At 41.5% G+C, this 16,550-nt stretch overlaps 2 protein-coding genes across 8 annotated transcripts; one reads left to right on the top strand and one right to left on the bottom strand.

The window, feature by feature from the left end:
- Window positions 1-239: 239 nt before the first annotated feature.
- Window positions 240-1,339, bottom strand: LOC139812731 (uncharacterized). The gene is made up of 2 exons (XM_071777800.1): window positions 1,205-1,339; window positions 240-951 (listed from the first exon to the last, which is right to left on the bottom strand). The coding sequence occupies exon 2, from the start codon at window positions 935-937 to the stop codon at window positions 479-481; it is 459 nt and encodes a 152-aa protein (XP_071633901.1). The 5' UTR covers window positions 938-951; window positions 1,205-1,339; the 3' UTR covers window positions 240-478.
- Window positions 1,340-1,481: 142 nt separating this feature from the next.
- Slik (Sterile20-like kinase) lies at window positions 1,482-16,519 on the top strand. 7 transcript variants are annotated; one of them, XM_071777761.1, is made up of 12 exons: window positions 1,482-1,912; window positions 3,812-4,455; window positions 4,537-4,701; window positions 4,854-5,052; window positions 5,135-5,265; window positions 5,353-5,676; window positions 7,372-7,456; window positions 7,533-7,687; window positions 7,780-8,306; window positions 8,409-8,935; window positions 9,008-11,244; window positions 11,789-12,621. In XM_071777761.1, the coding sequence occupies exons 2-12, from the start codon at window positions 4,297-4,299 to the stop codon at window positions 12,086-12,088; spliced, it is 4,809 nt and encodes a 1,602-aa protein (XP_071633862.1). In that variant the 5' UTR covers window positions 1,482-1,912; window positions 3,812-4,296; the 3' UTR covers window positions 12,089-12,621. The 7 variants fall into 7 exon arrangements, with proteins under 7 accessions (XP_071633862.1, XP_071633866.1, XP_071633865.1 ...); XM_071777765.1 differs by lacking the exon at window positions 11,789-12,621 and adding an exon at window positions 13,536-16,519 and having other exon boundaries at window positions 1,484-1,912; XM_071777764.1 differs by lacking the exon at window positions 1,482-1,912 and adding an exon at window positions 2,087-2,219.
- Window positions 16,520-16,550: the final 31 nt, after the last annotated feature.

Genomic DNA, 16,550 nt, shown 5'->3' with positions numbered 1-16,550 from the left:
TTTAATCATTCTGATTTTAAGTCTTATAGGAAGAATCCTTTAAAGTGTCAAATCTCAATTCTCATGAAGCGTTAATTCCCATTCATCCCCTCTGAATGGTCTAAAATTTCTAATATAAACCTATGTTATCATCTATGTTAAAGAACAAACAACTTTTTCATAATTGTTTTAAAACCATTCCCTGGGAATTCTGTTAAATTCTTTATTGCATAAATTGTTTTAAAACCATTCCCTGGGAATTCTGCTAAATTCTTTATTGCATAAATAGAATAGTTATTTGTGTAACAAGTGTCGGTAACCGCACCCGGGAATTTTCATCTTTACACACGATTTACACTCCCTATTTTATGTTGCAAGTGCCTGGAAAGTGGTCTATCACGCACGCGTAGCGTGCGTAATGGGGCGCTTTCCATGCACGTGTTGCATAAAAAAACTTTGATCTAGAAATATACTTTACTATATAGACATGGCATCTTCATTATCTTTTATATGCGTCCTTCGGTTTGTAATCTTGACCATAATCTTTGTAATCTTTGTAGACTGGAAAGTTTCCCGGAACATCTGCCTGAGTAGTGGACGAGGTAACAGGAAGATCTTCGCTCTTGGGGCGGTTCTCCTGTAAAAGTCTCGCGGCATTCTCCTTCTTGGTCATTGCCAATTGGTAATTGGTTTCTATCTCCTCCCGCGTGGGCGGCTCTTTCCTGCGGTATCTCAACCAGGCCTCCCATTCCCCTGGCCGCTCCTGCTCGAAGTCTTCCTTGTTCACCGGAACGAAATACCGCGGCGGTCTCTTCCGAGCGGAATAGCGGATCTCCTCCTCGTAGTATTTCGTGCCGTAGTAATCCTCGCCGATCAATTTACGGCGAGCGTAGCGAGGCTTCAGCGAGGATACAAAACTGTTCCAGAGCATCTTCATGACGCCACGTTCCTTAGCCATGTTGTCGCTATATACTGCAAACGGAGAACGAGGAGAAAAATTATCTTACACACGTGAAATACGTTTGAAATTAATTAATAAACTGGTGAGAAGACATTGAAAATCTTAAGAATGTTGACAACAGTTTGACAGCTCATAACCTCGAAACAGCGCTTAATCGTAAATGATTTTAGATACAGCGAATAGCAATGTAACTCCTTTGGAGAAAATAAAATTTAACGTGTAACGTGTCTAATCAACATAAAATCAGTCGCACAAGTCACATACCGTTCGATAAATGTATAAATAATCGCGACTGGTCGCGACCTTCTTTTAGGTTAGAATCAATCCGTTTTCTTCTTCCAAGATCATCCAAGATTCTGGTAACTTCGCGAGGTTCAGCAGTAATCAGCAGTTCTTTTCGATCAGGTTGGCAGCGTCGTCCCCCACTCGCGCGGCGGACAAGATGGCGGCTTGCTGCCACGTTCGAGGGGCGCGCGGGGCCCCGGGCCCCCAGCCCTCTCGATACGTCACTTCCAGGCGCGGTGGAGCGCGTCTCGTGCAAGTCGTGCACGCATGAAAGATCCGCGCGCGCTCTCGCGCCCGCGCGTATGTGTTCGCGCGTGCGTGCGTGCGTGAAAACGTGGTAGTGAGCAGTATAGGTTGAAAATGGCCGTGTACGCCACTGTACGCGCGTAGCTCCGTCGCCGAGATTGCCGATCCCCGCGAGAGATAAGCTCCCGCGGCTCGCGACGGGAACGCGATCGCGCGCGCCCGTGTAAATAGCGCCGTCCGCCGTCGCACCGTCTGTTCCCTCGGCCCTCTCCTCCCATGAGCGGATCCCGCGGGACGAGACGCGCGGCGTCGACCAGATAGCGGCTACATCAGGCTACATTCCGGCGGATCTCGGCGGAGCGCCGTGGTGGGGGAGTCGGTCGTCGTGTCCAGGATTCCGCGGCTCGAGAGACCGTCCTGTCAAGCTGTCACCGATCGCAGGTAAGCGACGAGCGTCGGCGAGGAGCATCCTCATTCCTCGTAGATGTAGATTCGTAAGCGACGGATGGCCACCCGTTCGTCCGCCCTGAAGTTACACGCGGACCACGCGCCGTCGTCGCCGTCACGGCGAAGAGATCCCTGTCGCCTGAAGTGAGACGCTTCTCTCTCTCTCTTTCTCTTTCCGCCTGCATCGGGTGATGGAACGATAGGTGCACCCGCCTGCACTTTCTACGATAGTGCGGAGTGAAGTCATCCGCGCTCTCGTATCTCGGACGCGTGGAGGGCAAGGAGAGGAAGTGCCTCGTAGGTAGGCGATGCGGTGAAGGAGAGAGAGGAAGGCGCAGCCGCGGAACAGTCCCGTCTCCAGCCTCCACGAGACTGACTACGCGACATCCTCGGCCCATCCCGAACCTCCGTCCTCCGTCGTCGACGTTAACGACGACGACGGTCCCTCTCGTCCTCGTACCTCTCTCTCTCTCTCTCTCTCTGTCTGTCTCGCGCGTCAACGGCCGCGCGTAGCCCGATTTCCCGTGCGGGGCGTGTTCGCGCGAGCGAGGAAGAGCTAACCGCTTTCGCGGACAGATGCGTGGACACGAAGCGGATGCGAGGAGGACTCTCGAGGATCGGCCGCGTCGGCGACGTCACGGACGTGACCTAAGTCACCTAAGGTTACTTGTCAAAATTGTGTCAAGCCGCGTGACCGAGCGTCAACACCTGTCTACGACTCGTGCTCTCTGTCCATCTCTCTCCCTCTCCCTCTCTCTCTCTTCTTTCCCTCATTCTCTCCGTTCTTTCTGGCTCGCCTCCGTTGCTTCGCGATTTCCTACATCGTCCGTTGCGCTTCCGCGATAAATCGCGTCGCCGCGACACATATACGCGAGGGCGGCTATCGATCAGGCGGCGACGTGCGAGAAGCGTGACGGATGGATCTGTTCCGCGGCGCTAAAGAGGATTAACGTCTAACGATAAGCGGGGTCGAGGGGGGAACGGAGTTTCGCAGTTCGCGCGCGGCACGGCAACGGTACCTAATTCCGATTAACGCCTAATCGAATTTGTTCGCCGTCCCGTCCCACCGGACGTTTTGCAAGTCCCGCTCTGCCCACGCGAGATGCGCTTCCGCGAGTAGGGCGGTCGCTTCGCAATCGCATCGTCTTTTCTTTTTGCGCCCGTCGCTTCTTCCTTCTCCCCCGGAAAGGAAACCTCGTGTGGAAGTGTGTTGGCGTCCCGCTTTTGCGCTCTCGGAAAATCCGGCCTTTAAAAATGTCCCCCGCCGTGAAGGTTTAAAGGGCCGGAACGTGAGGATGGGCAGAAAGGTGGGCATTAAATGGATTTCCCGACCTGGTGGCCGAGAACTTTCGAATTGTTCGCAGCGCGTTATTGTTGATTGTTAACTGCGCATTCTTCGCTGATTGTAGAGATAGCGATTTTTCCTTTTTCAAGCTTATCAATGATATCTCTGAGGTCTCTAACACCTCTTATCTCGCCTTCGTAATTTATGTGTACGTCCGCGTAACGCGTCTGCCGCTAGATTCTCTTTAAAGAGCCCTGGCACACGTAAGCATTGAGATTTTTTATATGTGCGGTACTTGATTTCTGGTTTCAAGCCAACTTAAAGATGGATATCTTGTTTAATGGAATGTTCCACTGACTTCGCCCTAGTTTTCTCTGTGCGTAATGAAATTTCTTCATTATCCATTCTTCACTACTGTTCAAATACATTAGAAACAAATACGTGTTATTATGTGCATCTCATATCGAGGCTAAAAAAAAGAAAAAATATTCTCTCTGACTCGTCGATTCTTCCTTAACAAATCGAGCGTCAAACTGTCAACAAAACGAATTGATAGAATTGCAAATAAAAGGATGATGATAATAATAAAGTGTTTCTTTTTCTTCCAGATTTGATTCGGTATTCCCCGTGCATCTAATTATTGGAGATTGTCAGCAATGGATCGCGCCCTTCTTATCTGTGCCCACGGTAGCTTGAGCGCAACGGTAATCAATTGAGAAGTGCGGCTTGGAATTCACAAAAATGCGGGAGTGGTGCGGCACGGTCCCCTGGTATCCAGCAGGGATCTAAAAGAAAATAACGCACGAGTGCTTGAAGAACTTATCTTGATATAAGTAGATGTAAAAATAATGCGGACTATGTGAAGTGATATTGTTTTACGCGTTCCCACATATCGCAGTGCTGAGAAATGGTTACTGAGCTCTTTTGAGCGCCCACTAAAGTTATATTTTACTACAAATTTAATGCGCGGTTGTTAATAGTTACATTTTGTACAGCGGAGAGTGCGTTGTTGAGGGTTCTCCGTGTGTTTAAATTGCAATAAATAGTCCGATTTGAGTGTACGTGCGGAATATATCGAGATATAGCTACCAAAATGTCGTTCTTATCGAATCTGAAGAAGGCCTTCCACTTTGGTGGTAACGACGCGAAGAAGAAGAAATTGTACAACAACATCAAGATGGACTGTAATCCGGAGGAGTTTTGGGAAATGGTGGGTGAACTGGGAGACGGTGCGTTCGGTAAAGTTTACAAGGTAATGTAGCATTTTAAGAAATCCCAGTCTGTCAAACTTGCTTGTTCTATTAGTGGTCTTTTTAAACAATCGTTACTTTAGGCGCAACATAAGCAGACCAATCAGCTTGCCGCCGCGAAAATGTGTGCGCTGGAGGGAGAGGACGATCTTAGCGATTTTATGATCGAGATAGACATTTTGTCGGAATGCAAGCATCCCAACATCGTTGAATTACACGAAGCTTATTTCATTGATGGGAAACTATGGGTATGCTTTATACTTGTTCTATACTTGACAAACGTATCGTAATTATTTATAGCGAAAGCTTTTTTTTACAAATAAAATGATTATTTTTGTGATGCAATTAAGTAATCACTTTGAAAAAAGAAGATTAGAGAAAGAGGAAAATATTTTTGCAGATGTTAATCGAGTATTGTGACGGTGGTGCTGTGGATTCTATAATGGTCGAGTTGGAAAAGGCATTAACAGAATTGCAAATTGCATACGTCTGCCAGCACATGACTAAAGGTCTTGCCTTTCTACACAAATCCAAAATCGTACACAGGGATCTGAAGGCGGGAAATGTCTTGCTGACTATGGCAGGGGGTGTTAAGATAGGTAAATATTCCCAAAAAATTAGTAACTTTCTTACTATTGTGTTAAATGTGACGTATATAAAGGATTTTATTTTTAATTATAGCTGACTTTGGCGTATCCGCAAAGAACAAGCATACTTTGCAAAAGCATGATACGTTTATTGGAACCCCTTACTGGATGGCACCCGAGGTTGTCCTGTGCGAGACATTTAGGGATAATCCTTACGATTTTAAAGTAGGCACATCGTAAATATAAATGTACTTTCGATCACTCTCTGACTTAAAAGACGTTATACCGAACACGTAAACTTGACCTGTTTAGGTGGACATTTGGTCTCTTGGTATAACTCTTATAGAGTTTGCACAAATGGAACCACCGAACCACGAAATGTCACCGATGCGAGTGCTACTTAAAATACAGAAAGGCGATCCGCCAAAACTGGATCAGCCCGGGAAATGGAGTAAGGAATTTAATGATTTTATTGCTAAAGCACTTATAAAGGACCCGACTTCACGACCCACAGCTGATGATTTGTTAAAACATCCGTTTATAAGCCGAAATTTAGATCCAAAGCCTATCAGAGATTTGTTACTTGAATATAAGGCGGATGTTGTCGAAGAAGAGCTGGTAGATGAGGAAGCAGAGGTAGGTTCTATTTTTCATTCCCTATCCATTTTGTTTTTCATGTACATGTTAATTATGCAGATCATACGCAATATAGAAATAATACGATTAATTATAAATTTATAAGATTGAACGTGTAACGTGTATATATAAATATTTATATTCAAAATACATGCAAGTATATCACTTTAATTAAAAGTCTAACACATGCTTTATAAAGAATGAACATTTTCTAACATAGCGTTTCTCTTACATTAGTTTATACTGTAGTTGCATTAATATCGAAACTAAGGTCCATTCAAAGAAATTCGCTCTAGTGCAAGAATTTATATTTTAATGTAATAGCGTGATAGACGCCTATTTTATAATTCAAATAGTTATGCACAGAGCTTCTGATAATGCAGAATTAACATGTATTGCACATTGTTACATGCTTCCGTTATTATAGAGGGCCAAAAAAGCGAAAAAACACAGAGAACAATATCAGCGAATTGGTAAGCTGCTTCTGTGTGAAGCATACATGTCTTACCCCTATCCATTTGTAAAATGGAAGAAATTATTAGAAAGTTGTTGATCAGATGTTGCATCAATTAGAACCCCGACTATTAGTCCTGACAAGTGTCCCTGAGAAATTAGAATGCATTAAGAACACATTGATCATTTATACCAAGTTGTCAATTCTTAAATAACGAAAACCAAGTCATCAGTTCTTAAATACATAAGACGTGACTGTTCGTATTTATATGTGACTACGCATGACGTGACCATTAAATATTTATATTACAATAGCAATTAAATATTGCATGCGTTTAAAATTAATTTTGTTGCTCTCTTTTATTATAAGGAATGATTTATTGAAAATGTAGGATCAATAGTATCAATGATAGAATATTCTATGTATGAAATATGTTATGATCATGATAAATGTGTTGTGATAATTTTATTACTTTGGCTGTGCATGCGGTTCTCCTGGCCCTCGCCAGCCTCATTATCCCAATGCGCGTCAGGTTAGTAGTTTGCGCCGCTGCATTCTGTGCGCCAAACAGGATTAATTAATCCTGAGCTACGTAATATATAAACTTAAAAAATATGCTGTATATGCTACTATACAAAAAATATGTTTTATAAATGGCTCATATAATATAGTACGAGCTGTTTTCTCGGAAACAAAATTCTTTGACTTTTTGAAGTTTGCTGTAGCTTTTTATGAAATGAATAGTACACTATTGTAAGAAATATTTTATCTGGATACTTTTACGTAATGATATAAGAAGAATTAATTTATTAGAAAGAAAAGTATATAAGATGCCCCCTTCAGAGTTTGGATATCTTGTGTTTTCCTTTTTCCCTTCTCCCGCATATAAAAGACTTCAACTTTAAAATCCCAAAAGAAATCTTGTTGCTGTCCCTAATAGTTTCCGAGAAAACAATTTGTAAAATTTACATGGACCACTACATAATTATATTACATATAGCATGAGATAATGTTTTCTTTGTCTTATTTTTTTTCATGATTTCACATTTCATATCAAAATGATAAATTGCAAATTTATAATTGTAATCTGCGAATTCTGACATTTTTATCTGTGTATCTGGTTACATGCTACTTAGTATCATGTCATTTGTAATGGAAACCAAATGATTCACAATCGAAAGAGATTTTTATATTCATTTATTTTTTTATGTTTGCATTCAATGTATACGTTAATATTTCAGGAGCAGCGCACGTCTCAGCTTCCTCTGGAGCTGGATCAAATCACAGATGACTCCGCTCCTACGCGCCTTGATGCTGATGTTAAGAGTGAGTATTGCAAAATTATGTATCTAATATACATAATATTATAAAATGTATTAATACTTTTCTCTACTTTTTCCAGTCCCCGAAAAAGAAAATCTCGTGGCATTGCCTGTGAAGAAAGAGGAGAGTCACAAGCGCGAGATCAATCGGGATGGTGAGAAAGAGGACAAGAATAAGAGATTACGTAAGGCTGAGTCCAAAGAGAACATACAACCTCCTGCCGAGAAGAAGCAGGTACATGATATAATTATCTTATTGATTAACAACTCGTCGATTACGCAGAGAATGAATGTTTGTTAATAGCACGTATGTAATTATTTGCGCAGGCACCTAAGCCACCGAGTGAGACAAATGAGCGCAGATTATCTCGAGATAAAGGGCCGGCACCTCCGCCACCACCGATGCGTCAAGATAGCGAGGAGAAAAAGAAGAAAGACGAAGAAAGAGATAACATTCCGAAAACAGTCGAAAAAGCTGCAAATCTAGCGAATAAACAGAAATCCACAGAAGATAAGCCGCATGTTAATAAGTTATTGCAAAATGAAAAGACGGCGGATCAACAGGTGATAAATGTTAAAGAGCAAAAGAATTTAGAGACTGAAAATCAGACGCAAAATGAATTGGACGTTTCCGAGAAGATGAAAAAAATAGGAAGTGAGGGTAACGGTAAATTATTTGACAATATAAGAAAATTTGAGAGTCAACAGAAGTTAATAAACAATAAATCGAGTTCTGCCTCAAAGAAACAATTGGGGATAAATGAAAAACGCAAGTCGGCACCCGTAAAGCCCGAGATGATCGAGGACCTGTCCAAGATAATATATAAGCAATCTTCTTTTGAAGATAAGAACAGGTGAGCATTATTTATTTATTTTTTTATTTAGAAGTTAACTTTATAGAAGAAATACTGATCCAAAGAAAATTCTGTTTATCGGAAAACAATATTTCCATTTAGAACAAAAAATAAGCTATCATCCGTTGATGACGTAACGAATTACGAGCAATCTCGAGAGAAGGAAGTTTACAAGAGTTTGGAAGAAAAGCGGAAAACTGTTGGGGAGAAATTGAACGCCGTATTGGAGAAGCGATTATCCATGGATCCTAAGAAAAGAATAAGCGATGGTACTATGGACACGAAGCACGTATCCGTCGCGTCGACGCTCCTATCGGAGAAGAATAACGTTAAAGCTAGTTCTACGGAAGATATTAAGACGCAGTTTGGCGTAACAAAGACTGAGAGTTCCGCGAAAAGTCGCAGCGCGGGATCGTCTAGAAATTCTCTGGAAAGCTTCTCGGACGAATTGCGCGCTAAAACAGATAGAATTAAGACGGACTACAATCAGGAGGACGCGGCGAGCGATGACAAACAAGGCTTAGAGAAACAAGATCCGGGAATTAACGTATCGGTGATTACGTCGACGCCGATCAGAAGCAGAAGTGGTTCAAGGAGAAGCAGCGGGGATAACATAGTTGTTATTACTGGTAAAAAATATAAGTGCATTTTCTTAAATAATTGTCGCTTGTTTTTTGCTTATATTACATGTTACGTTACAGGGAAAGCTCAACCCGAGCAAGAAGTACGCTTAAATACATCGACCGTCCATATCACTGCCGACTCGCCGGATATGTCGAACAGTCTGGCGAGCAACATAAGTCAAGTAACCGTTGTGACGACGCATCCGCCCGTATTGGTGGACGCGCCCTCGACGACGGCCGCGACGACGACGCCTCTTCCGCGTCGTACCTCGCCGACGTCGGAAGTCGTTATCGTCGCCAACGAGATGAACAAAACTCAGGTGAACGATAATTCTATCGACGACGATGCGTTTCCTAGTCTGGATAGTCTGGAATACACACCGCAGGAACAGCCTATCGTACTTACTGACGTGTCAAAGAGAATCGGCAAGAAATTGGACGAATCGGAGGTGGTTATAGTGAGCCCTATCGTGGATGAATTGCAGGATACCAGTCACGTCTCGGTGGTTACCGTAGGCGAGGACAAGGAACAAGTAAAAGACTCGTCGATATCCAAGAAGCACAACGTTATTCGTACCGACTCGTCTCACAGCGATTTGAGCTCAAACGAAAGATTGAGCTTGAGGAGCGACAGCGGGGACGAGAGCGGCAAGGTGATAGTCGCCAGTACGGCCATCGAGTCCCCGGATATTGATGACTACGAGAGAAATGCGAAGAAGCTAAATGGATTGATCAAGAACGAGATGCCACATCACGCCGACGATAGGATCGTGAAGACGGTCAAACCGAAAGAAGTCAACGTGAAGAGCTTCGGTAAGGAGAAACGAGTTTCTCCGGACAGCTTCGAGGGTTCCAGATCCCAGAGCGATTCTAGTTCTATAAGATCGCATACACCGAGTAAGAGCATCGATCGTTCCGACGCTGAGTCTATCTCGACGACGATCAGTCAGGATAGTAGGGAATCGAACAAGGAAAACCGTTTGAATCAACCTCAACATACGGAGGTTGACGAGGTCGTCCTACGTCGAAAACCCGATTACAATCGTGAGATATCCCGGCCAACCAGGACGAAGGAAGACATACAGATGATGAATCTGAAGAAAAAGACAAGAAAGCGCACGAGAAAGTTTGAGATTGATGGTGTCATGATGACCACAACGACCTCGAAAGTGATATACGGCGATGACGAGAACGGTAAGGTGTACGACGATCAGATATTCAGGAAGCAAGAACTGCGGGAATTAAAGATGCTGCAGAAGATGGAGCAGAAACAATTCCAGGATCTGTCTCAGAAGGCTCAATTCAACAAGGACCAGCAGGAGAAGCGATTCGAGCAAGAGCGACAAATCTTGGAACGCAGTGCCGAGGCGGATTTAGAAGCGCTCGCCCGACAACAGAGACAGCAAATCGAACGCGCCGAGGCGCAGCAGGAGGTCGATCTGCGACTGTCGTCCAAGAAGATCCGGAGCGAGCAAGAGAGGGAACTCAAACAGTTCCGAGAGGGCCTAAAACAAGAATTACGATTGCTCAAACAAGAGATAGACTTGATGCCAAAGGACAAGCGGAAGAGCGCGTTTAAGATACGGAAAGAGAAGCTCGAGGCGGAACACGAAGAGCGGGAGAAGCTCTTCTTGGAGAAGCTCAACGAGAGCCACGAAATGTCGCTGAGACGACTGTCGGACAGCCATCGCGAGAAGATCGCGTTGATGGAGCGGCAGTTCTTGCAGCAGAAGCAGCAATTGATGCGCGGCCGAGAGGCGGCTATCTGGGAGCTGGAGGAACGGCAGATACACGAGCGGCAGCAGTTGCTCAAGAAGCAGCTCAAGGATATCTTCTTCCTGCAGAGACACCAGATGCTCATACGGCACGAGAAGGAACTGGAACAGATGAAAAGAATGAATCAGAGGAAGGAGGAAGAGTTAATTAAGCGACAAACGGTGGAACGTAGGAATCTGCCGAAGAGAATTCGCAACGAGATGAAGGCGCGCGAGATGATGTTCCGAGAATCGATGAGGATCTCGATGTCGTCCGTACTCGCGCCGGATCCCGACGCCGAGCGGGAGAAGCTGAAGAAGTTTCAGGAGAACGAGAAGAAGAGATACAGGGCGGAGCAGCAGAGATTCGAACTGAAGCATTCCAGACAGCTCGAGGAGGTGAGGGCCCAGAGCGATGCTACGATCAAGGAATTGGAGCAGTTGCAGAACGAGAAGCGGAAAATGTTGATGGAGCACGAGACGCTGAAGTTGAAGGAACAGGAGGAGGCCTACGGGAGAGAAATTCGTGAGTGGAAGGCGCAACTTAAGCCACGCAAGCAGGTAATTACACCAGTTTGGTGTAGATAATGTTATCTTAAAATTATCTTATCTTTGTCTTATCGATGTGTTTCTTGGATGCAAAAATTCTTTTAATCTTTGCGGCCTAATAGTACGTACAACTGCCTTTTAATTCTCTATTGGTTTAGCGATGTGCTTTACTTTCAAAATTACGTTTTGATTTTACTCATTTTCTGTAGCAGTGTGAGAATTTAGTTCAATTCGAAGGTCGGCGCAAACCGACGCAGAGAAATTCGCGATCAGCTGGCCGTTACATATGGGATGTAAGACGTAAACTCGATCGTTCGATTTTTGTAACAGAGATGTCCGCTTTTGCATTTAGCTTGCGTCGCTTTGCGCGGAGCTTAACTTGCATGACTAATCATTAATGAAACGAAGTCGCTGTAAATCAAGATGAAAAGTAAATTGACGAGAGCGCAACGGAAAGGAAATACGAATTCACAGTTGATGAAGTAACTTAGACGCGCCAAGTATTGAACTAGGTCTCGACATAAGTCTGAAATAAGTCTTGATGTACCTGTTATAGAAGATAGAAGCTGATCTGGCGGCTGAAATGGAAGCATTGGAAAAGCGCTACCAAGACTATTTGCCTTCTTCTGGTCTTAGTGGTCTCTCTTTTCCCCCTTTTAACTATTTTGAAACCGACACTTGGAGGAGACCCCCACGCTTACCGCGCTTACCACATTCCACTCCCACTTCCCCGTCTTTCACCATACCCAGGGTGTCACTGAAGATGAGTGGCTCGGATTCGGGTACCTTCGTGTCGAACGGCACGCTCTCACGAAGCTACTCCAAGCCAGACCTAGTGCCGTACTCCCGTAGATAGTATCTCAAAATCATCCTCAACGTTTCGTTCATATCACATTTTATTTGGGGAAGTTTTACATATACACGCGCACGCGATGTCTATTAATCCTTCTCCGTGTCTTCTCGTAATAGAAAGGAACATTAAAGAAACATTCTAAACCGTGTAAATTCGGAGATACAGTCGAAGTGTGTGTTGCGATCTTTTTCATTATTGTTCTCTTGCAAACGTTTGTAAGACTTCCCTGCTTACATAGCACTTTCCTGGTCATAAATAACTATCAATAATCTTCTCTGCTTTACTCACTGGCGCTTTAGTGCTAACGCAATAACTTTGGACTTCAACATTTATATCAATTGTTGTTGCATATATATGTGTGTTTAAATATGTAGATTGTGTTATATATATTTTTATGTAATTATCCAAGGAGTTGTTAACATAACTTAGAGATAGATAAGTAACTATGTTTTTCATATAAAATTTATGGGACATGTATGGCAGAAATCGTATCATATAGTACGGTAAATTAATTTATTTTTTTGTGAGTCATGATTCCACATCTAGGAAGTATGCACGAATCGGATAAGATCTTCATGCTTCTCGAGGTCTATGTAATATTTAAGTTCTGTTGTGTGAGATATACATAACATATATGTATGTTAGTGTCCCCCGTTTACTCTTGCTTCCACTCAATTACATTTTTATCCGTTTGTTATTGATAAAAAAACAAAATCCATCGATAAAGAAAAGTGCGGTAAAGAACTCTATTAATTAACTTGTGTAAAGTTCTAATTAATTTTCTAATACGCAAATACCAAATGGAATTAATGTTATTAAGGAAAAACATCTTTCGAAATAATTTAGCTTTAAAAAAATGATGTAACTTGTGTATATTCTTAAGATTATGCGTGTTCAAAGTAAAGAGTTTCATCGCTAGTAGTTGTCGTCTCGTCCATGTATTTTAATGTAATCGTAAATTATGTTGCTTCATTACGAGAGCTTAATCGGTTAAATATCGAAATAACAGGGTCAGTGTGGTGTTATCATGGGCTATGTATTAGAGTTAGCGGAATAACTTATGAAGCGCGGTTTCCTTAAAGGTTCCCATAATTACTGGTTGTTTAATAGCGTATACAGTTTGCATTACAGTCCTCAACTTAAATGTAAATCCCATAAAGAAAAGATCCTAATAGAGCTAGAAAGAGATTCCACAAGTTGGATTTCAAAGCTGTGTACAAAATAGCCACCAAGGTTAGTCTACAATATTGTAAAATATCGTCGGTCCACATTTCAGACGCGTCTACAGTCATTTGTAAATATAAAACACTTTTCCCTTTTTTTCCAGAGTTAAACGCTGTTGCATTGCTAATTTAGTAACGCGATAATTATAATCTACTATAATTATTTTACTTATCTCTAAGTATGTGTAAAGAAATGGATTTTCTAACATGTCTTTCTCGCCTTACAGAAACTCGAGGAACAGTTTGCGTTACAATTGGAGGAGCAAGAGGCGATTTACGGGCCTAGTGCGATACCATTGTGCTTGCCGGCCGATCTTCCTGACTTAACACACCATACGACCGAGTCTACGCGTAGCTCGTTGTCTTCCGTAAGCGAGGGCTGAGGACGCTCGAAGATACGAAAGAACTTGTATAATCCGCGTAAGACGTTTCGTGTTCGAAGCATCCTTAGCTGAAATGTACGGGACGATCGGTGTGTCTTCGCAATGCCCATCGTCACCGCTAATTGTACGTGTATATATCGCGATAACTCGTTTTGGAACTGAATATTAATTTTTATCTAGGTGCGGCTGTCGTTTGTACGTAATGAATAATTGAGTCACACGGGAAACAACGGTGATAACATAATTTCGAAATTTTTACACGTTGCATTTGTAACTCTTGGATAACGTTGAGATCAGTGTCGCGGCGTCCTCGGATAAACTACCATTCGATTTATCAAAAGTCAAGAGCGCCGATCTCTGGCGACGAAGTACAGAGCTTCCGAATCTGAGGGGGAATATCTCGCGAACTATTATATGCGGAAATTAGTTCACGATTAGAAATATGTTGTCTAAAATATATCTGTACAAATTGTTATGTAATTTATATGCTGCGATAACGATACGCATTGGTAAACTGAAATTAATCCGCCCATGCCTGATCTTGGAATCTTATTGCAATGCGAAAGACACGCACTGATATTCTCGGATCATGAAAAGTGAAAATAAAACGAGCCTTTCGTGAGCCATCGTACAGAGTATTCCCGAGTTAAACGGTCAAACTTTGAAATATGAAGGATGTTTAGGATTTTAAAACAAAAAAAATTTCTCTAGAGGCTCGTAAACATTTCGTTCAAGAGATATTGACTTCTAAAGTTACAGAACTATTAGGAATAAATAATTTCGAAATAATATAGATTTATCCTCTTTACTATTTAATAGTAATCAAAATTAAAATAATTTGTAAGCGCAGAGAAAAATTAACGGAGCTACCGGGACTCGAACTCGGGATCCTTCGGTCATACGCCTAGCACTTAGGCTGCTACCCCATGACTGCTCCACTACTATGCTAATTTCTCCGATCCCTCATCAATACTGGCCCTACGGCCCCAAATCTCCTACAAATTAAAATAATTTTGATTACTGTAAAGCAATAAAGAGGATATACCTATATTATTTCGAAATTATTCATTCCTAATTGTTCTGTAACTTCAAAAGTGAATGTCTCCCGAACAAAGCGTTTGCGAGCATATCTTCAAAGAAAAATTTTTTTTGTTTTAAGATTTTTAATTTATATTTTAAATTAGTCCGGAACACCCTGTTAATGCGCACGAGGCTCGTTTTGAATATATATATATAAGTTAACTCCGTTAACGCGTCGGTGCAATTAGTAATAACTTTGAGGGAGGATAACTGTTGTACATGTATGTTTATAAAGAGAGTATGTGATGATTTTACGGCTATATACAATTCACACAGGCACGGAATGTATATTTTTTCTATATTTTAAAGAATTATATTGTATACCAATCAATTCAATTCACAGTCGAGTGCTGCTCGGGGAGGAGCGTTATAGGAAATTTGTAACGTTTGTTATTACATGTAATTATACGATGACGATAGCGGCAAATGATGCAGATCACCAGATTTATTTTAAACGATTTCGAGGTATTATATACCTAGAATCGCTGAATTGTACATGGTAAAAGTTCATTTAATAATAATGGTTAAGCTGTAGTCACCATGTTCGGTTATAGTTACGTTATTTATAACAAAAGGATTTATAGTAGCAACGCGAGTATTCTACTTCAGACGAATATTTTAGTAAATCCCTTTGTCATCGGATTACTTTGTTCTTTGGATCGCGCCTGATTTTTTTTTTCTTCGATACGATATTGCGTTACATATGTCTGAAATCGCAAATTACTTAAAATCATACAATTGTGATAACGATTATATTCTCGTATTTAACGATTGCACGATATGCCATTATTTATTTCAATTTACAGTCGCACAATTCTTTGGAACACATGTAAATGCATAATTAAATGCATTCTCTGAAAGTGATAAACTCCATTTTTATGATGAAGCTAAAGGGAGAGTTTTTTGTGAAATCGCCTCGCATCTGACAACGAATACGATGCTACTACTTACGGATAGGACATGATAATTATACGTGATTATATTATGAGAAACAAAGTAATCTAGTTTTACATTGTACTAAAAATCAAAGGATAACACCAAATATATATACATCGTACGTTTGCATGGCTGTGTAGCCTGATGACGTCCTAGAGAATCTCTCTTACGATACAATGCATACTTAAAACGAGCATGCGTGGCTAATGCAAGCTGTAGATAAAAGAGTACTTGTAAAAAAGAAACCTCTTTTTTTATTGTAAATTAATCTCTCTGCGAAGTTGATTAGTTGTTCGATATATATATATATGCGGAATTGTCTTGGATTCATCGAATATCCTTGCAACGAATTCCTTGTATGTGATCGTTTTAAAGTTCATTTTCCTTTCAAATGAAAAGATTAATAGGCCAATGAACTTATTAAGAAAACACGTTGCTGAAAGGAAATGCGACAAAGATGGAGACATCTGCATATATATAATTATTCGGAAAGTTTCGTGTACATAGAATTCTGATAAATTGTTTAAATATTAAGGAACTGTAATCTAGTATAAATATCATGTTACGATGATTCATTGAGAAGCAAATTTCTTTCCTTCAATAAAACAACCGTGCATATCTCTTTTATATCACGACAAGATTAATTCTGTAGAACATTTATATCTATTTCTATGTCACCGTCGAGATTATTAGACGATTTTACAAGCCATTGACACTTCCTTATGTCAGTGATACAAATATGAATGTAAATTATTCATCATGTTAATTTACTTGTAAGTATTTGTTGAAAATACATGAATTGCGAAAGCGTGCGCCTTTATTGAACGTTATTCGGAGAATTTT

This window comes from Temnothorax longispinosus, chromosome 5 (assembly GCF_030848805.1).
Source record: "Temnothorax longispinosus isolate EJ_2023e chromosome 5, Tlon_JGU_v1, whole genome shotgun sequence".
Classification (NCBI taxonomy): Eukaryota; Metazoa; Arthropoda; class Insecta; order Hymenoptera; family Formicidae; genus Temnothorax; species Temnothorax longispinosus.
Note: the sequence above shows the minus strand (reverse complement) of the source record. Positions and strands in the feature narration are given on the sequence as shown.

Excerpts from the sequence above, each read along its gene's own strand:
- LOC139812731 (XM_071777800.1), bottom strand. The coding sequence starts at position 937 with ATGGCTAAGGAACGTGGCGTCATGAAGATGCTCTGGAACAGTTTTGTA.
- Slik (XM_071777761.1), top strand. The coding sequence starts at position 4,297 with ATGTCGTTCTTATCGAATCTGAAGAAGGCCTTCCACTTTGGTGGTAAC. Across the intron at positions 5,053-5,134 it reads GGCAGGGGGTGTTAAGATAG|CTGACTTTGGCGTATCCGCA; the intron begins GTAAATATTCCC and ends TTTTAATTATAG. Across the intron at positions 5,266-5,352 it reads ATAATCCTTACGATTTTAAA|GTGGACATTTGGTCTCTTGG; the intron begins GTAGGCACATCG and ends TGACCTGTTTAG.